The following is a 19,091-nucleotide window of genomic DNA, read 5'->3' as shown; positions in this document are numbered from 1 at the left end:
AAGCATTGCTTTGCTGTAAATGATTCAGGAGTAATCTCAGATTTTTTTTATTCTAGCAGTGGTGGCTTTGAAGGACACGTAGACTCAGTCCTTTCAAATAAGCTTTGGAGGTCTAGTTGCAAATACACAAAGCTTATTCTCTGAGAAAGATAAAGGATACTCTGCAAAATCAACTTGTGATGGTCGTCACTCCCCTAAAATAGATTCAGAAACCTTAGAGAGATCATCAACTTCTCCATTGGCTCTTCACGTGAACATTTTAGGAAATCTGACAATTTCAGAAGAAAAACTTTTCCAGTATTCTGTTCAGAAACTGAAGTAGATAAAACTTCGAAGTACTTATAAAAATATTGTCTTACTGGATACAGGTTGAATCAAGGATTGTAGACTATCAGTATATCTGTTTTACTGCCTGTTTACCACTTGCTTAGAAATGGCCACATATTTTTCAGATTATTGCTTACTTTATTATCGTTTGGCTGGAATCACATAAGAGGATTCTAGGGATTCCAGCTGACTCTGAGAGTTCTGCAACTGTTATCTGCATATTCTTTAAAGCTACCCTTATTGACTAAGTATTGCTTAACTTTTACCTTGGAGTTGCACTAATCGTTTTGGTATATGAAATTCTCAGGTATTAATGATTGGTTATGTTTTAGGCATTATAGCTTAGTAAAAATAACATGGGTTTTCAACAGCCCATTTCCAGTCCATCATGTTAACCACTCCAACTCATTTTAATAATTTTATTTTCCAGGAGGCAGCCAAATATGACAAGAAGGTGATGGTCCTGGATTTTGTCACTCCAACCCCTCTTGGAACTAGATGGGGTAGGCTTTTAAAATACCTTAGAAGTGACTTTGTAGGAGCAGGTTTTTCCCTGGCACTGGTTTAAATGGCCCCTAAAGTCCAATTTTAAAATTAAAAATTAAATAAGAAAAAAACCCCAAACATGTACTTCTTTCACTTGTGCTAAGTTAAAATGGACTCCAGTTAAATGTTGAAATAGGTAAGTCTTACCAAGATGACTCAGCTGCTTCAAATTAGAAGGAGGCAAGAAGAAGCAGGAAGTCTGGATAAGACAGTGTCACAATTTCTAATTCGTTCATCAGATATTTGTGAAGGTGTCACTTCTGTGTCGGGCACTGTTCTGGTGCTGGGTGGGTGTAGTCCCTCTGGCCTGCGGAGCTCACATTCCATAATGACACTCGGCTAAGCATTCTCCTGAGAGGGCTTCGATTTCCTTCGCTGTGGAGTCCACTGCCATCTTGCAGTCTTACTCATGCCATTTTGGTTACCTCCCCACCTGCCTAACGGAGACAAGTTAACACCATATTCTTTAAACTCAGGGACACTAAATCTTTTTTTTTTGGGGTGGGGGGTGGTGTCATGAATCCTTTGGGGAGAATCAGCGAAGGCTATAGACCGCCTCTGTAGAGATGCTCGTATACACCAAACTTTCTGTGTGCTCCCAGGCCCACTGCAGTCCAGCCACACCCAGCTCAACAACCCCTCTATCAGTTCTACTCATAGGGCTGGTGGCAAGTGTAAGGTTGTACGCAAAGTAAGGCTTCAGTTTCTGACATTTTTATCAGCAGTCAATTAACTTTGAATCTTTGAAGTATGTGGAAGTTGTGGAAATCTGCTCATTTTCATTTTAGGGTAATGTTGCTGTGTTTGGTCTATAAGGCTCTCTGAACTTAGAAATGTCACGAGACTTAGGAATAAACTCATATAAAAAGTATTGGCTACATTAAGCAAATAAATTATGATGTTTAATACAATAGCACTGGTGCTTGGGGCAGGCCACCCCAAAATACACACAGTGGCATATTGATTCTTTTGAATTAAAGTTACTTAAGAAATGGCCAGTGCAAGAGGGACACTCTGGCTCTCCTTTTTGTCTCTGAAAGCAGGAAATAAGTCATGCGAAAGGTGCACTTCCTGCATCTGGAGGTAGAGAGGCAGCCTTATCACAAAAGATACGGAATTTGGGGCTGAGGAGCCTATTGTACACAAACCTGTCACCTCTTTAATTCGTCCCAAGCCTAAACTCTGTTTAGGTTCTTAAATAATTGGGCACCCAAAACCTAAGTTTCTTTGTCCTGTCAGTTTCTCACAAATATATTGTTTCTTTGTCTAAAAAGTATAAAAACTGCCTGCTTTGGCTACTTCTTAGGTCCCATTTCTATGAAACCTTCATGTGCACAAAGTAAAATTTCTTTCTTTTTCTCCTGGGGATCTGTTATGTCAAATTTATTATTAGTCCAACCACAAGAACTCAAGAGGGATAGAAGGGAAGTCTCCTCTGTGATGTTAGTAATAATCGTTGCCTTTTTTCTTTGGAGGATTGTAATACGGGCTATAAACTGATTTCTCAATGTTGTTGCAGGTCTCGGAGGAACATGTGTGAATGTGGGTTGCATACCTAAAAAACTGATGCACCAAGCAGCTTTGTTAGGACAAGCCCTCCGAGACTCTCGAAACTACGGGTGGAACGTCGAGGAGATAGGTATGTGGGGGAAGCTGCTCTTCCGTTTGTGCTTCTGAGGGGTTCAAGCTGGGATCTTGCAATCGCCATCCATCTACAAGTAACCCGGAAGTCGTTTCTGTTGTTTTGTTTTTGTTTTTGTTTTTGCGGTACGTGGACCTCTCACTGTTGTGGCCCCTCCCGTTCCGGAGCGCAGGCTCAGCGGCCGTAGCTCACGGGCTCAGCTGCTCCATGGCATGTGGGATCTTCCCGGACCAGGGCACGAACCCGTGTCCCCTGCATCGGCAGGCGGACTCTCAACCACTGCGGCACCAGGGAAGCCCTGTTGTTTGCTTTTTTAATGGATAAAATCACTGGGGTTATCCTGTGTCGTGTTAGCTCTGTAGCTATTATTATGTACGGTAAGAACAGATATTGCACTTGGAGTACCTTTTTATAATAGAAAACCAGAATTCTTTCAAATAAATTCTCATAATTGTATAGAGTTTCCTAAGGAAGTGCAAACTACATTTGCTTTCCTTTGAAGCTATTACATTTTTCTCTCACCAGAAAAGTCTGTTCCATGAGCTGGTATTTGGGGGGATTGTTTGTTGAGAAGGGGGTTTTGTTGGATTAAAAATATTTAGACTCCCATAGAAACCCTAGAAAAGTTGAACAGGAATCTGTTGACTTTAGAAGGTATAGATGACATTATCTGTAGAAGAATAAAATGAGGTCTGGCACAGCTTCCTGGCTAATTAATTACGTAGGTCACTATGTCCTTGAAGAGTGAGACTCCAACCCTTATCTGATTTTCGTTCTGAGGGACATTGGAGGGAAAATCTTCTAGCCAGCAGCTAGGGTAAATTGTTTTGTGGCTTTTTCTGAGTTTTAATTAAGAGTTATTAGATACCCATGTGTAAAAGGTATAAACACATGCTTTGAAAATTTTTGCTCTTCCTCTAACCTAGTCATGCTTCCTTTGTTGATGCTTTTAACTTGAAGTTTTCTTATGCTGGGGTCATATCTCTTTCCTCAGACCCTTAGAAGGCTGCTTTCTGTCAGTGACCTTTGGAGGCCTGAGACTGGTACTGAGAGTTTTGTTATTTGGTTCTAAGTTGCCATGCTCCATGTCCTTTTCCCTTGCCCAACAGAAAGGCAGTTGAGCAGACTCTTGACCTATGGAACGTGAATTTAACACTTCATCTGCTGATGGTCCACCTCTGTTTTTCACCTCTACCCTCCCCCCCAACTCCCAAGTTATTTACTCCCGTGTCTGAATGCCCAACTGAGTCTGCTGTTAATCCACTCTTTGCCTTCCTGGGAGCCTACTATCAATGTACTACCCAGTTAACAACAGAATCTCTCTTCAGTTAATGTATTAGATTTTTTAGTAGACTTTTTAGAAATCCTACGAGTGAAGTTATATTACTATCGAGTGCTCGTTCTTTGTACTTGAGTCTGTGCTGGGGAAATACACAAATATTTATAAAGATAAATAACACAAATCTGTAGGTACACAGGTTTTGTTATCATTGATGTACCAACTAAGTACCCTGGGAGCCCAGAGGTGGGATCGGTAAATGATTTAAGAGGTGACTGGAGATGACTTTTTAGATGTTGTGTCCTTGACAGCCAGCAGAGGAGGGGAAGGTCAGTTCATTTAGACAGTGAAGGAACGAGGTACATATTTGAAGAATAGTAAATACCCTGGCATCTCTAGAGCAGGGAGCATGTGGGGAACATAAACGAGGACATTTGCTGTGGGCTGAACACCCTGGGTGGTTTGGAACAAGGGTAGGAGGAGGAATGTGGACCAGCTTAGGGAGCTGCACAGTTGTGCTGAGGGCAAGTTGGAACAGATGTTTTGTGATTGTTGGGATAGTAGCGAGAAGAAAATGGGGAGAGGAGAAAAAGACCATAGCTGTAGCAGAAAGGAAGCTGCCACCTTTCCCCACTACCCACCTCAGCCTCCTGCCAGCCTTATGGATTCATCGAGGTCCTGCAGGACAGGAGTCGTGATTAAAGTCAGATCATCTCATTTTCCTCTTTATTCTCCATTCCATCTTTTTTCTTTTTTAAGATTAAAAATATTTTAATTTAAACTTTTCTTCATAAACACTTTTAACATTTTTTTTCAATTTAAAAATAGAATGGATAGCATAAACATGTTTTGAATAGATTATATTCACGGCTTGGGAAAAATTACCTGACAAAAATGTAAAGACTTCCAAAACAGGTATAAAAGGCAAACCTTAAATTATTCTAAGATTTTTAAATCGGCCCTAGGATTATTTGGCTACTGGCCCAAAATGTACCTAAAGGTCAAAATATTTTTTCTATAGACAAAATATGCCCAAGGGGTATAGGGCATATACAAGTTAGATAGAAAATAACCTCTGATCACCTCACTGGAACATTCCTTCAGAAAGCAAACACCTAATCCTTACTGATATACTGATTAATAAGGTTTTTAATGTAGTTGTTCCCAAAGATGTAAAAAGAAAATCTAAGAACATTAAGGAGGAACAAACAAAGCTGACGGCATTCTCTCAATGTTACTCGTGTAATACTGAAGTTATACTGGTATACTGAAAGGAAACGACTTCCATGAGTTTACCTATTCCAGTCTATGTCTATTGAATATTTGACTTTATAAACTCTTGATAAACTAATTTTTCAGAACTTTCATTTTTAAGATAAATCTCTTTTGAGAAGATATTTATCCCCAAACCAACTCTAATCTGATAGAACGTATGATCCCTAAAAATGTTCAGAGTACAAAAAAAAATTAAAAAATGTATAATAGGCAAACAGGAAAAATGGCACGAGCAGTTTTACTGCTATATAGCCCTCATTTATATCTAATTTACACTATTATCTATGTTGTTTTACTTCAGTCTAAAATTTTAAATTATGTATTCTCAAAAGAGCTAGTCTTTTCTGAGAGATAGCTTATAAACTGAAATAACAATTTATATTATAAACTGAAATGTTATGACCTACAACCACATATACATATATAAAAATAGTCCCACTGAACGTTTGACATGTTTAGATAATGCAGCTCAAATAATTTGTTACAAAATATTTTAAAGCTTAGTTTCATGTAATTAAGACAAAACCATTTTTACCACTTCTCCCCACACAAATGTGTGTCCTTTACTATGACTCGAGCAGGCTTCCCAGAATGAGGTGTCCAAAGGTGCTGCTTTAGAAAAGATAAGTGAAGGGCTCGGTCAATATTTCACAAATTATAGTAACACTCACACAGAGTACTGAGGACACAGAGAAAGCTGTCTGAAGAAAAGCTAATAATTCTATTAATTAAGCTTTACTTTTTAAAAACCAGTAGTATTTCTTCCTATACAAAACCTTCAACGTGAGAATCTTGAATTTTATGAAAAGGTTGTAGTGCAAGGATTTTCTTTAAGCAGATTAAAATAAAAACTTAGAAGGTCAAAGACATGGAGGAGAACAAACGTTTCTAATTAAGATGCAATTAAAAAAATCAGCTATTTTTGTAAAGTCTGGCATTTAAAATGTAAAGTGAAAATTAACACAAAGATCACAGCAATTACACTGTATAGTTTTAAATCTTACTAAATTAAAAAAAAACTATTTTGAGCACATATAATGTATATAAACAAAAATGGTTCCAAATGAAGCACACAAAAAATAAACTTGAAAAAAATTCTATGAAAAAATTTTCCATAGTTTAGTATAACAAAAATAAATCTCTTTCAGCAATTAAACCATAATTTAAAAAGGGAATGTAAGTTAATCATGGATTTAAAATAAGCTAAATTAGCACTACATATAAACAGAAGAGTTTTCTCATACATTCAGAACCCAAGCAATAACAACTATTCTTAAAGCTCAAAACTGATTACAGCTGACATCAGGTCAGACATGATGTATGTGTGAAGCTAAACCCAGAGTTAGTTCAAGTTAAAAGATTTCACAAATTTTCCAAAACATGAACTTTGATCTTGGCCTTGTGTTTTTACAATGAAGACCAGGAATATTCAGTTGTTTGCCCAGATCTTACTTTAACTAGGACTACGAAATCATATCTAAGCAATTAAAGAGAACCACCACTGGAGTGTAAAAGCCTGATGGGGTTCCCTGTCTCGGTCTTTTCCAGCAAAAGACAACAATGAGGAAAATAATGAAGACGTTACTGTTATTTTCTTTAAAGCAAGACGGCACACATATAAAACACTAAGCCAACTAATATATTAGAAAAAAAGAACTAAACGGCTAATCTAACTCCTAGTTTTCAAAAGTAAAATGACTAAAAATGATTTTCAAGATGTAGAAAAAGATCCGTGTATGCAAGTGCACTAGCTTAAAAATATAGAATCCTAACCACGCATAAAAGGGGATGTGCCTTATATACTCATAAGATGTAAGCAAGTATGGCTATGCTTTCACTGACACAGTGCAGATAAGAGAAGGCAGCTTAGAAATAGTGTTCTGAATATGAAAAAGTTAAATTTGTAGAAAATTTATATTTTTGCATTTTCAGCAAAAAGCCATGCAAAAAGGTCAAGAGTTTTAAACTTTAAAAATACAATCAAAAAGTCTAACAGACTGCAATACACCGAAATAAATGTTCAAAAAGATTTCAGATAGAGATAGGAACTGAAATTACATCCAGTGGCACTTATCAGGTCTTCTCTTAGAAGGTGCATGACTCCTACACTGACATTTGAAAGAAATGTTTAAAGCATAACATCAACTTCCCAGATAAGTGAATCGTTCTGTTAAACTGCTTCTGGAAGTAGTTTCAAGAGCTAGTGCTTAGAATTGACTTATTGCATGAGTTTGAGGCCACTAAAAAGAAAAAAAAGGATGTGAGAACAGAATGAAAACATTTTCATGTATTAGACCAATGGCTTTGATAGTAAACCTAGTGAGGTTCTTCTTTATGTTTTTTAATTAACTACTTTGTCTCAAACAAATTTTTTGTCTGGCTTTATTGAAGGGCGAAAGATGCCATTAGTTGCAACGTCTGACCTCGTCCAGTATATATTCTGGAAAATGCAGGTTGCATACTTGTAAACCATCCAGCTTGCAGGGCATCCGCGGGTACTCATTTGTTTTCATCCGGATCAAAAGTGAGACTAGAATCGCTGTAATGACCATTGTAGCAAAGGCCTCCAAGAGCCATTATCTGTTTGTCCAGCACAGTCACACCGTGGCTACTTCTACCAATTGGCTGGACGCCAAGATGGTCCACTGATCAGTCTCTGGGTTGTACACTTCTGTGGAAGGGCATCCCTGAGACTCAAAAGAGGCCCTCAAGATCACACAGACACCACCGAAGACATAAAGCTTGCCGTTGTAAGAAATCATCTTGTGAAAACATCTAGCGTAATTCATTTTGCTCTTATTCTCCCAACAGTTGGTAACTACTTGAGTTCTCCTGGTCCGCTGTTCTATGGTCCCTTCTTTACTGGGGTGAAACACGCACACTTGTTTGGAGGTGGAAGATGAGGTGATTCCACCAGTGATAAACAGCTTGTTATTGAGCACTGTCCCCTCATGTCCATACTTGTTAACTGGATAAGGATCCACAAATTCCCATTTATCATTGGTGATATCATATCTCTCTGTTGAATAGAAAGTCTCATCTCTGGTTCTGCCTGCTACAGCGTAAATAAACTTTCCAATAACACCAACTGCAAATTCTGAACGTGGTACAGACATGTCTGCCATCCGGAGCCAAGGGTTTTGTCTTGGGTCATACCTGAACACTTTGGAAGAAGCATGGAATTCGCCATCTGGGCCCAGTTCTTCCCCACCCAACAAGAACACGAAGTTATTCACGATAGCAAGGCAGTCCGGATGCAGAGGTACTGTGGGCCCTCCAGTTCCCACCAGACTCTTGGTTTCTTTAAGAGAAATATTTTACTGTTAATCATTCTATGTCCAATCATGCCTTGGAATACTGTAGTTTGGGGTTTGGCAGAGCGGATGCGGCTTGATTTCATGTCCAACAGAGGCTGCTGGTGAACGTTCTGAAAGTAATTCAAGGCTTGGTCAACTTCATGGCGCAGCTGTCGGGAGAATCTATAAAATTCTGATGTCTTAACCTGATGTTCTGAATGATGGTATCGATATGTCTCCAGCGTCTTCCATCATGCCGCAGCCAAGACTGCACAGCCTCGTACAGCTCTATCTCTGGGAACCTGCTCAGATGATCATTATCCAAGTAAGACATGAGCTTCTCAAAGCTCAGATAAGACAGGAAGTCAGGCCTGGACATGAGTGGTACGAAGTTGTCTAGCAGAAAGGCGTCCAACTTCTCCCTGACTCCCTCGATGTTTACACTGAAATCATCTAAGAGTCTCATAATTTCTGCACAGTTTTCTAAGCAGATTTTTGCTAATAGAAAAGAGCAGCACAGCTTCACCACTTCTGTAAGTTGAACATACATGGCAGCCTGAAGAATCTCATGAACAGTACTCATACTCAGTTCTGTAGTTCCATAGTACATAAACTGAAGGACGTGGCTGAGACCGGTAGCAGTTAGGCCTTTTAAATGAATTTTGTCCTGATCTCGCTCCCTCATATCTGCGGTAAACAGAATTCTGAAGTAATCACTCTGGGTGGCCAAGAGTGCTTTATGGGCCTGGAACTGATGATCTTCAATAACCAGAGTGACATCAAGAAGCAGTCCCTCCTCATACAGTGCTCTGAACCCAGCAGAGACACTGGTGTCATGGATGGAGGAACAGAATCCTTCCACGTCCCCTGCCATGAATCACCTAACACAGCAAAGTATGCACAAGATGAAATTAATATCATAATTTTTATCAGCACTCCATTAATCCAAAAGCTATATACTTTCATTTTGGAAAGGTAGAACATAAAAGCGCTGTAAATGAACATGTGAAACAAAATCAACTTGTTCACAATCCATACCCTGGAATCTCGGGGGTCCGTCCAGCCTCTGGTGGACTGCAGTCTGCATCAGGAAGAAGCGGGCCGGACAGTGGGCCCGGCTGGGACGCTGGGACGGCACTCAGCTGGCTCCTCGAACGTCTACAAGGGGCCGCTCCGGGGCCGGGCCGGGGCGCTCCGGCAGGGGGCGAGTCTGCACGCCTACGGCCCCCACGAAACCAGTCCTGGGAAAGAAGACAGCACTGAGACGTGATTCGAGACAGTCGGGATCTGCGCGAGGCGGAGCGGCATCGGGGCCGGGCCCAGCCTTGCCAACGCCAGGGGCCTCGCAGCACCCGGTGGGGGTCGGTGGTAGGGCCGACTCGGGGCCTCGGGCGGAGAGAGGGACTAGGGGGTCGCGGGCAGCAGCAGAGGTGCAGGCACTGGCGACGTCAACGACGGCGTCTCTGGGCTTCTCTTTCCATTCCATCTTATTCCAGTACATATGTAAGCCTGCTGTCCCTGGAGGGAGGTCCCGTTGTTCCACTTGGCAGACGAGGAGACTGAAGCTCTAGGGGGTGGGATAGTGCGCCCATGTCATAGCTGAGAAATTGGCAGCACTAAGGTTTAGACTGAAGCCTTACTGACTTCACAGCAGATGGAGTGTACACAAGTGGTGTTCTTTAAGCCCTCGTGGCTTCAGTGGCAGTTCCTTTGTAGGACCAGAGTTTTAGGAGCTGTTGTAGGGGCAGGTACTTTCAGAGCTTTTGACATGGCTCTGTGTTTACCTCTCCTCACCATGGTCCCCCCAAAAGGGGCAAGTTCTATATGTGGTCTGTAGGCCATACTCCTCTGGGTCTTTGGGAGGAAAACCTAAGAACCACTCATTTTATTTTCTAACCACTCTCATAAGATCTGTGATTCCTCTCAGCCCCATCATTCCACACATACTCTTTTTACCAGTATTCTCAGTGAGACTTCTTTCTCCAGAGCACCTAGGGTTAAGATCCTTCCTTTGCCCCATTAAAGTGTAGATTGTTAGCGTAGACAGACTTGGGCACTAGTGCTGACTCTGCTATGTACTACCTGTGTGGTGAGGATTAAATTCAACAGTGTGATTAAAATACCTGCCACTCAGTGAATGTTAGTTTCTGTCCCTTCCTCCTGGACTTGCTTCTTGTAACTCTTCCCTATTCAGAGCGTCAGTAAATTGGAGCAGACTCCGCCAAGCACTTTTCTTGGCTCTTTGTTTAATGGGTTGTAGGAAACATTTGTGGATCTTACAGGAAGTTGTATATTTGAACAGTTTATTTCCCTCTTAAAGAGAAGGACATGTAACAAGAATACTAATCTGAAAAAGTCTAGTATTTATTGGGAAAAATAAGGTTGTTCCAAGCAAATTTTGATTTGTGCTGTAATAATTTCCATATAGTGTCTTCTTCATAGTGAATGCCACTGGCCCTTAAATCTCAATCAGTAACAGTTCTGGAGAGCTATAACTCAGAGTCATGAAAATGTTATTCATTCATATAAGATCTAGTACTCAAATTGGTATGTAGAAGTAGTGGATGTTAGCTTTAAAACTGTCAACTCATGAAAAATGAAGGAGGTGGAACAGAATACTTAGTTTGGTTAGAAATGTAGGAACGTACATATAATGGGTCTTTAGAATCTTTAAGAGATAAGTATAGGCGTGTGCCGAATGAATTTTATTAACAGGGTCAACAAAGTATAATTCTAATAAATTCAGTAATCAGGTGGGTGGTAAAATATAACTTGATGAATTGACAAACCTTCTTTCCAGCAAAAGAATATATAGGTAGCTGTCACGTAACAATAATAACTCCTTTACTTATTTATGTTGAACTTATTTCTGAATTATATGATGAGGAACTAATAAGTGTACAAAGGCGAGGCAGTAAAGAAGCCACTACCAGCACAGTCCAGATCTGCACATTAAAACCAGCAGAAGCTCCTGAATTCCGTGGGGTTTTAAAACTTGAACCAAATCAAAGTTATGTTATTTTTCTATCCCTACAGAAATTATTTATTCAACTAATTTAACAGTTTTAGCTCTTTGGTGTTTGTTTCTTCCCCCTTTCCAGATTTTAAGGTAGAAGTATATAACTTTGTATTTGTATACCCCCCACCCCTTGTACGCCTTTGTCAGCAGCAGCAATCCCAGAGTCTTTGACGCGAGCTGTTTGAAGAGCTGTGCCTACTGTTTAAATCCCCTCTCTTCCTAAATGGAAGCCTGGTGGTTCGCTTACTGTCATCTTCAGCTTTTCTCATTAAGCCTCAGGAGCAGGCTGTGGCCTGGCTGTGGGAACCAGAGCTGGGCGTCACGGGAGTGGCCTGCTGTGCCTGCCGGGGCCAACACCAAGGGAGAGGGAGCCCACCAACTGGGGGAGCAGTCATTGCCTCCCTCCTTTTGTGCTAAAATGCTTGTGGTGAAGAATACAGTGGATTTAGACAAACATCACTTCGTCATTAGATCTTCGAGGAAGAAGGAAACTTGGAGGTGTATTTTTCAAATGAGAAACCCCTAGAGGCTGCTGGTCCGTGTTCCCAAGAGATGAAGCATGAAGACTTATTTTGCATTTTTCAGAAAGAAACACATCTAATCTCATGTCCTGGACCAAAGAACAGCACTCCCGTTTTCTTGGAAGACTGTCCTCTCTGACACTGCAAATAGTTCTGAGCGTGGTGAAGGAGGAAGGGCCCTTTGGACCTGGACCAGGCAGCACAGCTGAATCTGCCTGGTGATGGGGTTGGGGTGGGGGGGTGACATATCCAGGACTCAGCCTGTGATCTGCTCTTTTCCTAAAAGCTTCAAGCTGAGCCTGTGCCGAGAAAAGAATTATGTGAGCTCAGTCATGTAAACTGGATGAATCGGAACTTTCTGAAAGATTTATTGGCTTCATATTTTTTCAGATTTATCTGTTTGAGTTCTCTTGTGCTCAGGAATTAAGTGTGCCTTTAAAAAATTAAGCGTTTGTGAAGTTTTAGGATCCCATTGTCATTACAGAGAAAGCAAGGTCATTGGTTTGCAGTTGGGGGCTTGCAGATGCATGTACGTATTCTCCTACCACACACCTGAGGGTTCACATACAGTGTGTCTGTGCTGCCATGAGTTTATGTGTGGCCCTGGGCAGGTCACCCATCCTTCATTTCCCTGTGTATATAGTGGAAGGAATTTGTGCCCCTTCAGGGACTTTGAGGTGCAAGTGAGCAGGTGAGGCGAAGATGTAAGGATGCTAGTAGTTTGATTAGTATTGTCGAACCCAGGGGTGTACAGTAGGAGGGGGGCGGATCAGGGGCATCCGAGAGTTGGCTTTAAGACCCAGTTGCTGAGGTGGGCGTAAGGGCACACCCAGGTGAAATACAGGTCCTGCCTCGCCAGCTAGAATCCGCATCGCAGAGGCTCAGCATTGGATTACAGCTGGTAGACCAAGCAGCAGAGTCAGGAGGCCTAGGGGGAATGCTGGGCCATGCCAGCGGATGGGCTGAGTGCGGTTGGGGAGCATCCAGGTGGTATTTGGGAATGCAGGAAGGCGGTGGACTTGGGGCATTACTGGAAGGCAGGGCAGCCCTAGAGAACTGGGGTTCTGGGCATGTAATCAGTCCAACAAGGATCCATTTACTACCAGCAGGATGTAAAGTAGGAATTTGGATTTTATAAGACAGAAACTCAGTTCTCAGAATGGAATGCAAGACCCAGGACCATAGGAGCAGGTGGAGGACCTTGGTGCTGAATCCTAAACTGGTGGGCTGCAGCTTTTTTTAAGAAAATTAGTTTATTTTTGGCCACGTTGGGTCTTTGTTGCTGCTTGCGGGCTTTCTCTAGTTGCGGCGAGCGGGGGCTGCACTTCGTTGTGGTGTGCGGGCTTCTCATTGCGGTGGCGTCTCTTTCTTGTGGAGCACGGGCTCTAGGTGCACGGGCTTCAGTAGCTGTGGCTCTCGGGCTCTAGAGCCACAGGCTCAGTAGTTGGGGCGCACAGGCTTTGTTTCTCCGTGGCATGTGAGATCTTCCTGGACCAGGGGCTTGAACCCGTGTTCCCTGCACTGGCAGGCAGACTCCCAACCACTGTGCCACCAGGGAAGTCCCTGGCAGGTGGATTCTTAACCACTAGTAGGCTGCAGTTTTTAAATTTCTTCTGCCTGAGCATAACCACACTAGAGATTGGTGCCTGCCTGCTGTACCAGAGGATGAAGGAACTTTGGTAGAGAAAGGGGGTTTAAGGAGTTTGGAAATCAGATGGGGCCTGACAGTTATAAAGGAAGGCTTTAACAACAGAATTAAGGTTGAATTAGGTCTGATCATTGAATCTGAATTTCTGTCATTGAAATAATTTATTGGTACTATTATTTAGTCCCAGCTATGTCTTCTTTTAGAATATGGTATCTCCTGTAGGATTAGCAGAGTAGAATCCACTTAGTACTTCTACCACTGTAAAGTTTCAGAAATTAATCCTGCCTTTGATCTGTTGTTTCTCCCTGGGGCTTTATTGGCACATTGCACTGGACAGTTCCTAATTGTAAGGAACTGTAGCGGAGGATAGCATCACTGGCCCTTGGGCATCCCTAATTCACAGTGACAGCCAAAGCCACCACCAAAAATGATGTCTGGGATTTGCTTAAAATATTTTAGTAAAAAGACGTATATGTAATGAGATTGGTAAAATGTTGGTAATTGTTGCAGCTACTTGATTGGCAAGTGGGAGCGAGTTACACTATTCTGTTCCATTCCTGGTGGGGAAACAGTGAGTCCTGCCTCCTCTTTTTTTTTTTTTTTTTTTTTTTTTGTGGTACGCGGGCCTCTCACTGTTGTGGCCTCTCCCATTGCGGAGCACAGGCTCCAGACGCACAGGCTCAGTGGCCATGGCTCACGGGCCCAGCCGCTCCGCGGCACGTGGGATCTTCCCGGACCAGGGCACGAACCCATGTCCCCTGCATCGGCAGGCGGACCCTCAACCACTGCGCCACCAGGGAAGCCCCTGCCTCCTCTTTTTGTAGTGGTGGTGGACGGACACCGGATGGACAGGCTGGTTGAGGCTCCCTGCAGAATCCCTCACGCCCCAGCACATAATCCTCCTGGCCTCATGACCACATGGCCTCCAAGGTCCCTTTTTTTTTCTCCCCAACTGAACTGATCTCTGAAGGTTTGCTCCAGTTCTGACATTTTATGGTTCTATTAATTGAATCTTTATAATCTGTGTTCTGGGAGGCCACAAGCCAATTTTTGTGCTGTCATTCCTACTTCCAGAGGCTGGCCACTGGTACTCATAGAATTGATTGCATCACTTCCTGCCTGGCCACTTACTTAGCCCTGACTCTAAGACTCAGACGCTCATTTCTGTGACAGAGGCTTTCAATGCATGTTGATTCTCTTCTCCTTCCTTCCAAACCACAGCTTCCCCAGAACCTGCCTTCTTCCACCAGAGTATATTTTACCTGTATCTTTTTTTTTTCATCGTCATTGTTGAAGTTAGTAATGAATGAATGACAGGATTGATTTTTATGCATTGAAATTCAATATTATGTTAGTGCCTTGGCTCAAAGGATTCATTTCATGGTAGAATTTTAAGACTCTTCCTTTCTTTGGTGAGATGGGAAGCTTGGGAGGCAATGAGGCAGGCTCTTAAACTTCTCTGTCTAGGCTAGGGATCAGCAAACTTTTTCTGTAAAGGGCCAGATAGTAAATATTTTAGGCTTTGTGGGCCATCTGGCTCATGTCACAACTGCTCACCTCTGCAGTTGTTGCATGAAGGCAGCCCTAGACAATATGGAAATAAATGATTGTGGCTGGATTTCAGTAAAGCTTTATTTACAGAAAAGGTGATTGGCTGAATTTGACTGGTGGGGCCTTAATTTGCCAGCCCCCTGGTCTAGACACTGTTAACCAGTTTGGTAACTCCAAATCTGGCTACATCAGAATTTCTTAGAGATTGTTACACATTCAGAATCTTAGGAATCTTAGGTTCTCAAGAACCTAAGTACCTTGTTACCCCAGCAGACAGTGTTCACAATCCAAGGTACAATTCCCATTCGTTTCTAGATAAAGAAGAAAAAGCTTTGGGTATGGTTATTTTAGTCTTAAGAACTGCCAGAGATTCTGCACTATTTAATTGTCTGGTAGTTTTCTAAAAGGGAAAAATAGTTGAAAAGATTGTTTATGTGCTTGAAATGAAGGACTTGCCCTTTTAGACTAAATAGTTACCGGGAAATGGTATTTACCAGGTGGCAGCGGAAAAGCTAAACATTTTGTCTTACTCTCTTGTGCAGTGAAACATGACTGGGAGAGAATGACAGAAGCTGTCCAGAATCACATTGGCTCTCTGAACTGGGGCTACCGTGTGGCTCTGCGGGAGAAAAAGGTCACCTATGAGAACGCATATGGGCAGTTTGTTGGGCCTCATAGGATTAAGGTAACCATGTGACAGTGTAACTAGCTGTTTTTGGTGTGTTTTTAAGCTTTTGTTGGGGGAGGAAAAGAGAAGGTGATTATCCTAATAAAAATGATGGCCACTGTGACCCAGACCGTCCAGTTTGGTGATTTTGCAATTACTTCTTAGGGACTTCCTCTTGTGGTGTAGTAAAGGGTAATCTGGATTTGGGGCCACGTTAGCTGGATTTGAGTCTTGGCTCTGTCGCTTCCTAGCATTGGGACTTTGAGTGATCCCTTAACTACTCAGAGTCTTAGTATCTCTTTCTTACTGCATTAGCAAATTTTTATGAGGATCAAATTGGGCAATGTGGTAAAACAGCCTTTTTAATTATAACGTTTACAATTCTAAAGGATAATTATTAAGAATTGATATATTGGTTCCTTCGTAGGCAACCAACAACAAAGGCAAAGAGAAGATTTATTCTGCAGAGAGATTTCTCATTGCCACTGGTGAAAGGCCACGTTATTTGGGTATCCCTGGTGACAAAGAATACTGCATCAGCAGGTAAGGACAAATTGCAGGGAGAAAAGGGGATTTTTGCTTTTTCTTTTTTCTTCAAACCCATTTAATCCTTTTCCTGAAACTTAGTTTTTCCACCACATTTTCGTCCAGAGGGACAGGGAATTAGGAAAAAGAGAAAGGAAAAACTATTTTAAACCAGAGAACATTAAAATTCAGAACTATAAACATTGGTCATCTTATCACCAAGAGTTAATATCGCTGCTAACATATAGATACATGCTTACAATATTTATATTTGTGTGAGTATATGTTATACGTGTATACTATATAAAACCAGATGGATATTCACATTTTATAAAATAATTGATAGATACGTTTTTGTTTTTTCAAAACTAGAATCACATATTACCTTTATGTAGATGCTAAAAAAATTAGAGGATAGCAGGCCATTTAGGTTTCTCAGATCCTAGTTTTTCCTTACTCCTTTGCCATTTGTATGGTTGCACTGTCAGTGTAGAGGGACCTTCTGAAATCAGTGAGCCAAGCAGGAAGGTTTTGCTGTGTGGTTTATTTTTGTCCATCAGGTGATAATAATGGTGACATTATTGTTCAGGAGTTTTGAATTATGAAGTCATTAAGACATTGTTGATAAGTATGTCTTCTTGGATGCTTTTTGCCCAGGACTTTCTGGTTTTCTGATGGTGTTATAAATTACTTGTTTTCAGGCTTTTTTTTTTCTTTTTGTAATAGGAGTTTATCCTTTGAGCCTCATTGGGGGCAGCTCAGATGACAACTCTTGTCATTGCTGTCTTGGATGGGCTCCCTTCTCATATTTTAAAAAACTCATCTCCCAACAATGCTTTTATGATCTCTTATGTCTTGTATCTTCCTCATTCTGCTAGAAGATTCTGTCAGGTTTTACTTTTTATAGCTGGTTTTCATATTATAAAACCCATATGTTGAAAGTTTTCCCCACCCCTCTCCCCACTCTTTTTTTTTTTTAATATTTATTTACTTGGCTGTGCCGGGTCTTAGTTGCTGCATGTGGGATCTTTTAGATGCAGCATGAGGGATCTAGTTCCCTGACCAGGGATCGAACCCGGTCACCCTGCATTGGGAGTGCGGAGTCTTAACCGCTGGACCAGCAGGGAAGTCCCTCTCTCCCCCGCTTGATAATTGGTGTTGTAGGTGAGGGGAAGTAACACCGGGTTTGTACCTCAGGGAGAGCTGAGTGGTGGGAGGAGGGTAGGAGTTTGGGTTTGCAGATGTATGATTGTAAACACGTAAGTGGAGAATTATTCTGGATAGTACAGAATAAATGTGTTTGACTGGGAGTTGGGCTAATGTCAGAGTTGTATGGTTTACTGTGCTCAGCCATGGTAGCCCGAGCTGCTTTCAGAGCAGCTAAGTGGCAAGAAAGGAGAGTGTCTAAGACCTTATAAAATCTTCTCAAATATTATGTGTGTAGCTAATTGAATGTTTTTAATTTTAAAAGTGTCTTGTTCTTAGGAAAGTAAAAAGGTCTACTTTGATATGGTCATTATTCACATATGAACATTTTCCTCTTCTTTCTTTTCTTCCTTTTAAAAAAAATTTTTTTTATTTTCAGTGATGATCTGTTCTCTTTACCCTATTGCCCGGGTAAGACCCTGGTGGTTGGAGCATCCTATGTTGCTTTGGAATGTGCTGGATTTCTTGCTGGCATTGGTTTAGATGTCACTGTTATGGTACGGTCCATTCTCCTAAGAGGATTTGACCAGGACATGGCCAACAAAATCGGTGAACATATGGAAGAACATGGTATCAAGTTTATAAGACAGTTTGTACCAATAAAAGTAAGTGGGGTTGCCTATATGTTTGTTGATTCTATACTCATGTTAAAAGGCAAGAGAAGAGAGTTGGGGTGAGTGATAGAAGCCTCCTTTCAGCATTATAAACCATCGGGAATGCTGTAATTCCTCAACTTGTGTGATTTAGGTGTGTAAACTGGTACCTTCCTACCACCTAAATAGCTTTGTTCTTGTTTGCAGATTAATAATTTCCTTCCCTTCTCAACTTTACCACCTTTATTAGTTCTCTTCTGCTTAATGCTTTCCTTTATGCATTCCATTATTTTATTATCTTTGGTCTATTATACTTGTTTCGTTCTACATACCAGTTATTTAAATAAGAGTTTAAGATGACTGATTTTTTTTTTTTTTCCTTTCAAAAGACATTTCTACTTTGTATACAGTATAGTCCACAGCTTCATTGTATTATTCTGGCCTCCCTGGAAGTGATTATCTAATTTTGTTATGTGGGCTGGCCTGTTTTGCTCATTTAATCTTCTTTTGAAAATGCTGAATAATATGCCAAGTTATATTTGAGACTTGTTAACATTACCACAAATGTTTTGATACATAAGAGTGGCAAAATCGATCACTTTGCATACCTCAAAGTAACAGTTTCCTTTAGGGCAAGTAAGGATGGGACTGTTTTGTTAAAATTAAGGAATTTTAGCTGTCATTTTGAAAATTGCTTATTGGGTTAATAACATCGGTTTTCTGTGGGACCATGAATCTCTTGATGCCGATAATCTCTTGATGAGCGTGGGCATCAGAATGACTTGGGTGCAAACGCTGTTCTCCCAGTTTCTTACTATTATGACTCTGGGAGAATTACTTAACTTCTCTGGGCCTCAGTTTCTTCTGTAAAATGATGATAATTGATAGCACCTATCTTAGAGTTCTCATGAAGATTGCATTAGCATTACGACGATGATTAGAAAACGACAGCTGTATGTATATGCTATACTGATAGAAAAGTGGCATCTTCCTTTA

The 19,091-nt window shown here is 41.3% G+C and overlaps 2 protein-coding genes across 4 annotated transcripts in view; one reads left to right on the top strand and one right to left on the bottom strand.

Moving 5' to 3' along the window:
- The window catches only part of TXNRD1 (thioredoxin reductase 1), a 95,074-nt gene that overhangs the window by 47,893 nt on the left and 28,090 nt on the right, over positions 1 to 19,091 (top strand). For all 3 annotated transcript variants that reach the window (XM_024732184.1, XM_024732182.1, XM_024732183.1), the window contains exons 3-7: positions 758 to 830; positions 2,393 to 2,512; positions 15,647 to 15,789; positions 16,199 to 16,314; positions 17,882 to 18,107. In XM_024732184.1, coding sequence (XP_024587952.1) covers positions 758 to 830; positions 2,393 to 2,512; positions 15,647 to 15,789; positions 16,199 to 16,314; positions 17,882 to 18,107 — 678 coding nt within the window. The remainder of the gene's footprint in view (positions 1 to 757; positions 831 to 2,392; positions 2,513 to 15,646; positions 15,790 to 16,198; positions 16,315 to 17,881; positions 18,108 to 19,091) is intronic.
- On the bottom strand, positions 7,475 to 9,242 carry LOC112391065 (kelch-like protein 15). Its single transcript, XM_024732181.1, is given in 5 exon segments — positions 7,475 to 7,571; positions 7,573 to 7,696; positions 7,699 to 8,334; positions 8,337 to 8,570; positions 8,573 to 9,242. Coding segments are annotated over 5 exon segments (1,758 nt in total). The 5' UTR covers positions 9,240 to 9,242.

Source organism: Neophocaena asiaeorientalis, unplaced genomic scaffold (genome assembly GCF_003031525.2).
Source record: "Neophocaena asiaeorientalis asiaeorientalis breed wild unplaced genomic scaffold, Neophocaena_asiaeorientalis_V1.1 scaffold418, whole genome shotgun sequence".
Classification (NCBI taxonomy): Eukaryota; Metazoa; Chordata; class Mammalia; order Artiodactyla; family Phocoenidae; genus Neophocaena; species Neophocaena asiaeorientalis.
The sequence above is the reverse complement of the archived record's forward strand: the minus strand, read 5'-3'. Positions and strand labels throughout refer to the sequence as shown.